The sequence below is a fragment of the Juglans microcarpa x Juglans regia genome, chromosome 7S (genome assembly GCF_004785595.1).
Source record: "Juglans microcarpa x Juglans regia isolate MS1-56 chromosome 7S, Jm3101_v1.0, whole genome shotgun sequence".
NCBI lineage: Eukaryota > Viridiplantae > Streptophyta > Magnoliopsida > Fagales > Juglandaceae > Juglans > Juglans microcarpa x Juglans regia.
In genome coordinates, this window is record NC_054607.1 from 2393176 (window position 1) to 2399021 (window position 5846).

The window sequence follows — 5846 nt, forward strand, 5'->3', positions numbered from 1 at the left end:
GAAGAAAAAAAAATAATAAAAGAACTATATATCATGTATATATTGTCAATATTTATACGTTGTACGTACATTATTTGATTTGTTTATGACTGATGATCTTATATATATATATATATATTATATACTTAATTAATAATGCTTGAATTATGAAGCAAAAAATAATAATAAAAGAACTATATATCATGTATATATTGTCAATATTTATATGTTGTATGTATAATATTTGATTTGTTTATTATTTTACTGAAGTTTAGATTTTTTTTAATCTTGGTTTTTTTATTTTTTTTTAACCTTATATTTTCTTTTCCTAGACTAAGAAGCTATTGACTTTTTTTTTTTTTATTTAAATTATTATGTCAAATACATCCCGAAGCTAATACACCCGGAGCCGTTACCTAGTGCGTGTATATATATATATACCCTCTTTCTTTCTTATATTGTTGTTATTAGAACAAAATAATAGATGTAAAAAAAAAAAATCGTAATTAGAAGAGAAAAAGTGGTAAAGCAATATTCATTGGGGACGGTCAAACTTCACCAGCTCTCTCTCTCTCCCTTTCTCTCTGCCCATAAATAATGAAACTCTGTCATGATATATATTCTGTATCTGTGGACTAAAATCTCTCTCTGTTTCAAACGCATGAAACTCGATCGGTTAATTTAAAAGCAAAAGCAAGAAATTCTCTTTCCTCTTCCTGCACCACAACACATCCATTATTACGGCCCGCAACCACTACTCCTCCTCTCATTCTCTCCCCTGAAAATGAGCCGGTGTGTTCCTAGCTGGGATTTCGATGATAATCCTAACCCTGCAAGCCTCTCACTTCGCTATCACTCCAATTCTAGTACTCCTGATGGCCCCATGTACTCTCTCTCTCTCTCTCTCTCTTAAAGATGTATATATTCTCGTCTTCGAGGTTGTTTGATTAATGTGTTCAGTGGCAATCGCTTATATATATGCAGGTTTGAAGTAGCAGAGCTGACATGGGAGAATGGCCAGCTAGCCATGCACGGCATAGGTCAGGCACGCGTGCCTGTCAAACGCATAACCCCTACCATCGCCAACACTAACGTAAACCCCACTTCCAATTCCAAGTACCCCACCTGGGAAAAGCCATGCGCTAGTGGTACCTTGGAGTCCATTGTCAACCAAGCCACCGGCTCGCCACCCGAGCCCAAAGAATCCTCCCCTTTACATGGCTGCAGCGAACACTCGGTCCACCGCGAAGCTATTGCTGCCACCCCCTCGGCCACCATGACCATGGACGCTTTGGTGCCATGCTCCAATCTGACCTCCGAGGTCGACCAGGCCACGCAGACACAGGGCGGGCAGGTGGTGGACGGACTCGGCACTTGCGTCGGGTCCTGCAGCGGTACTGCAGCCACCACAGTACAGGACAAGGACAACGACAAGGACAAGGACGTTTTCGTTGGGGGAAAAGGGGCCGGGGAGGAGCGTGTCACCGCCGAGTGGAGCAGCAGAGACGAAAGCTTCACTGGCAGCGCCACCTGTGGGATGAACAGTCATCACCCAACTGATCTCAATACGTGTGAGAAGGACCTGCGAGTTGGGTCACCGGAACAAGCCTGCTCTCCCAGCAAAACTTCCACAAAGACCACCGCCGCCGCCGCCGCCGATGACCATGATTCCGTTTGCCACAGTTCACCGCCGGTTAGCGGGCGCTAATAAATTCTTTTACTCTTGTACTTTAAAGATTCAAAAGCAGTCTTCTTTTTACTAGCTAACATCAATAATTCCTTCTGATTCATGTCTTCAGTCGATGGAAGATTCCCCTAAAGTTTTTATATCTAATTCGTCGTTGTTGTTGCTTTTTTTTTTTTTTTTGGTTATTCATTTCCGTATTTATTTACTTGCCTTTTGCTGTTAATGGAGTACAAATTTGTGAAGAGGGAGGCAGGCGATCATACCAAAAAGAAGGGAACCGGGAAATTCAGCAGTACTGTTTCAACTAAAAGAAGTAGAGCTGCTGCAATTCATAACCAATCTGAACGTGTAAGCTCTCTCTAGATCTCTCTCACTCTCACACACACAAACGCACATACGGATAAGGTATTAATTATGCTTTAAACTTTTACAGAAAAGGTAGATACTTTTGAGTTTGAGACAGTGATATGATTGGGAATCTGGGATTCATTATAAGAAAAGTAAATAAAATGATTAACTGATGGATATATATTAAAGCCTCGATCAAACTACGTACGTACGTACGTACCAGTCCCAAATGGGTAGATCAGAACTATGTATCATGAATTGATATGTATAGAAAACATGGGGAGATTGTATTCCAATTTTGAGATATATTAATTGTGTCTGTTTCAGAAAAGGAGAGATAAAATAAACCAAAGGATTAGCACACTGCAGAAGCTGGTCCCCAATTCAAGTAAGGTATATATGCTGTTCCTTTTCTGGTCTTTTCTCTGTCACCTTTATGGTAATTTTCTTTTTCCAGCACTTCTATAATTCTTTTTTTTTTTTTTTTTTTTCTCAATTGGAATGTTTTCAGCAATTTCTCCAAAATTTAGGGTAAATGATTTGTATAGTTCTACTATGGGTAAGTCTTGCACATTTTATTTTTTAATAGTAGATTTCACACTTTTTTAATAGAAATACGCACAAGTTATATATCCACCTTAAGACTGTGTCTAACGTACATTACCCTTATAAATATGATAAGCTAATGATTAATAATGATGAATAATTTTGATTCTGGTGACTATAGATTTTGTCTATTTGAACAATAGGATAGATGAATTCTCTCTCTCTCTCTCTCCATTCTTTTTAAAAATAATGAATATTATTTGATATATATATGAGCTAGGGCTAACTTCACATGAATAGAGATATATAATTATCTTCGATTGCTTGTCGAAGATACTTAGGCTACGTTTAGATGTTAAAAGTATCTCATATTATCTGTAAATAATAATAAAATAATAGTAAATAATTTATAAATAGTAATGAAATAATTTGAAATTTGAAAACAATTGTATTAATTCCAAACACACAGTCTTAACTCGTTTTTCCTCCTTTCGGGAAAAATCAATAAATCAACCACTGACGGGAAATCTCAAAAAAAAGGAAAAAGAAAACATTAATGTGATAATATCATCGATCGCATGCAGCTAGGAAATGTCCGACATCTTATGGGAAACTAATAAAATAATATTATATTTTCTAATTATATATACCTTGTCATTGTGTGTGTATATATATATATATATATATATATCTCAAACAAATGTTGTGGAGTTGATAATAATAAAAAAAAAAAAAGCCTCAAAGTCGACAGAGATTGATAGATGGCAGCAATTGGCCAGGTGCAATAGATGCATGTGGTCCTAACCTATATATTTGCATGATACAAATAGTGTGGGTATTTTGGAACTAGCAAGTCCGATGATCCTAGTCCACACATGTAATTGATATGGTGGATAATTTGACAGAAAGTTATTAATTGGTATATATGGAGACGCCGACTCACTTTTAAATTTATTTTATAATATAAAGAAATTTACAACGTGTTACATTAAGTCAGACCCTTATTTTTAATAAAATCTCTTCATAAACTTAACGCGCGGTCTACTGTTCAATCTTCTCAGAGTGCAACAGATCTACTGCATATTTTCAGATTTAAATTCATCCCAACTAATCATGCATAAACAAATTAACATGTATATAATATATATATATATATATATATATATATACATACGTACGTACGTGCTTACGTACTTTGTTGCATTATTTACTCAGACTGACAAGGCTTCGATGCTTGACGAAGTGATTGAATATCTGAAGCAATTGCAAGCTCAAGTCCAAATGATGAGCAGAATGAATATGCAACCTGCAGCAATGATGTTACCAATGACCATGCAACAGCTTCCGATGCCCATGATGGCTCAAATGGGGATGGGCATGGGCATGGCCGGATTCGGAATGGGAACCATGCATGGCATGGACATGAACATGAACAACACCGCCATCAACCATCGTTCCAACATCAGTACAGGAGGCATTTCTCCCAGTGTTCTTCACCCAGCTACTCATGCTGCTTTCATGCCTATTGCTTCCTGGCGGCCAGATGCCTCCAGCGACCGGTTTCAAGCCACTTCTCATGCGGCTGTAATTCCAGACCCCTTATCCTCATTCCTTTCATGCCAATCACAGGTTATAAAATTTTCCTGGTTTTTAGTGGCAATGCTTCATGTAATTATGGACAGTTTTTTGTTTTTCGCTTTTCTTGTCATGTTGTAGTCCAACCAAACAAACCAGTGCGTGTCTTTTTAATCATTTTTTTGAACAAAACAAGATAGGTTCTTCTCAATCATTACTCATTGAAAATGATTGAAAGGACCCTGATTTATTTTGTTGGATTACAAGGACCCTGTCAGTACTTGCATACGCAATATTGCCACCAGCTCATAATTACATGCAGCATTGGTCAATTCATTTGTATTCTGGCATGCATGAAAAAGTTAGGGTTTACATTTATATAATCATGCACAGGTAAAATTTATTAATTTTTTTGTAAATTCTGACAGTAATGAAACTTTCAACATTTTTAAATATTTGTTTAAAAATTTTACTATCTGGTAATCATATTTAATAATTAAATTAATTAATTGCAGGGAATTACGATGGAGGCTTACAGCAAGCTGGCTGCCATGTATCAGCAGCAGCAACCTCCACCTTCTAGTTCTAAGGGCTAATTAAGCTTAATTTCTAGTAAGCAAAACCCGAAATGTGTGGTTCATCTGGTTTTGGGTCTGCTGCAAGAGCAATATTCATGCGAGGTGGTCATATATGTTTTTATATGATCGATGCGATCGAGTATTAATTTGTGTGTTTTTTAGCTCTAATTAATTGGTGGCTTTTGTTTTTCGTAATTTGTGAATATTTGGTGCATTTGCTGTACAATATTCTCTTTTGATTTTCAACAAATTAATTTGCATTCTCTATAAAAAAAATTTGAACTATTATATATAAAGAGTAATACTAGATATATACTAGTATTAGGATGTACACGTTTCATACATTTTTTTTTTAAAAAAAAGGTTGGGTCTACCATTAGAAAAATTATTTTTTCATATGGATTTTAGATTTATCCATTTTTCAAAAAGAGTGCGTGAGAGTTGTACACATTAAAATTGAAAATATCAATATTTCTCTATTATAAAAGGTATTGGAGATCATGAATAATTAATAGTACCAGGGAAATGAAATACACACACATATATAAATAATAAGTACAAATAAACTCACAAAATGATTTAGTTTGATATGCCACGTTGGATTATAAAATTAGTTTTGTTGTAAAGTAGATCTAACAAATCACATGAAACCAAGTCAATCTATTTAATTTTGTAAAATCTGTATAACTATAACACTTCTTTTATATATATATATATATATATATATAATCAAGTCTGATCTGGCCCGTACCAAAGACTTGTGATGTGCATTGTGCATACTAATTAAGAAGACTTCAAACATGCAATGTTTGCTTATAAATGATTGGATGCTGATTTTTCAACCATATTGCCATCATACTACTGCTCAATGAATGACTTTTAGCCTTGTACAGTACAAATAATCATGACAAAAGCTAGCCAATAATATTATTTTAGCCTTTTCTCCTCGACCCTTTTCCCTTTCACAAGTCCATCGTCATTATAATATTTTGGCTAACATATTTCATATATAGTTAAATGAAAAATTTATGATCTCTATGATTTCATAACAAATTGGTGAGAAAATTGGAAGCAGAAGTTCCTAATTATTGAGCTCCAAATCACATATCATCGCCTACCATAATAAGAAGGCC

The 5846-nt window shown here is 35.2% G+C and overlaps 1 protein-coding gene across 2 annotated transcripts; it reads left to right on the top strand.

Moving 5' to 3' along the window:
- Positions 1 to 603: 603 nt before the first annotated feature.
- On the top strand, positions 604 to 4963 carry LOC121241388 (transcription factor UNE10-like). 2 transcript variants are annotated; one of them, XM_041139142.1, is made up of 6 exons: positions 604 to 864; positions 964 to 1672; positions 1895 to 2014; positions 2342 to 2407; positions 3776 to 4189; positions 4651 to 4963. In XM_041139142.1, the coding sequence occupies exons 1-6, from the start codon at positions 764 to 766 to the stop codon at positions 4729 to 4731; spliced, it is 1491 nt and encodes a 496-aa protein (XP_040995076.1). In that variant the 5' UTR covers positions 604 to 763; the 3' UTR covers positions 4732 to 4963. The 2 variants fall into 2 exon arrangements, with proteins under 2 accessions (XP_040995076.1, XP_040995077.1); XM_041139143.1 differs by having other exon boundaries at positions 605 to 864; positions 1910 to 2014.
- The last annotated feature ends 883 nt before the right edge of the window (positions 4964 to 5846 follow it).

Excerpts from the sequence above, each read along its gene's own strand:
- LOC121241388 (XM_041139142.1), top strand. The coding sequence starts at position 764 with ATGAGCCGGTGTGTTCCTAGCTGGGATTTCGATGATAATCCTAACCCT. Across the intron at positions 1,673-1,894 it reads TTTGCCACAGTTCACCGCCG|TACAAATTTGTGAAGAGGGA; the intron begins GTTAGCGGGCGC and ends CTGTTAATGGAG. Across the intron at positions 2,015-2,341 it reads TTCATAACCAATCTGAACGT|AAAAGGAGAGATAAAATAAA; the intron begins GTAAGCTCTCTC and ends TGTCTGTTTCAG.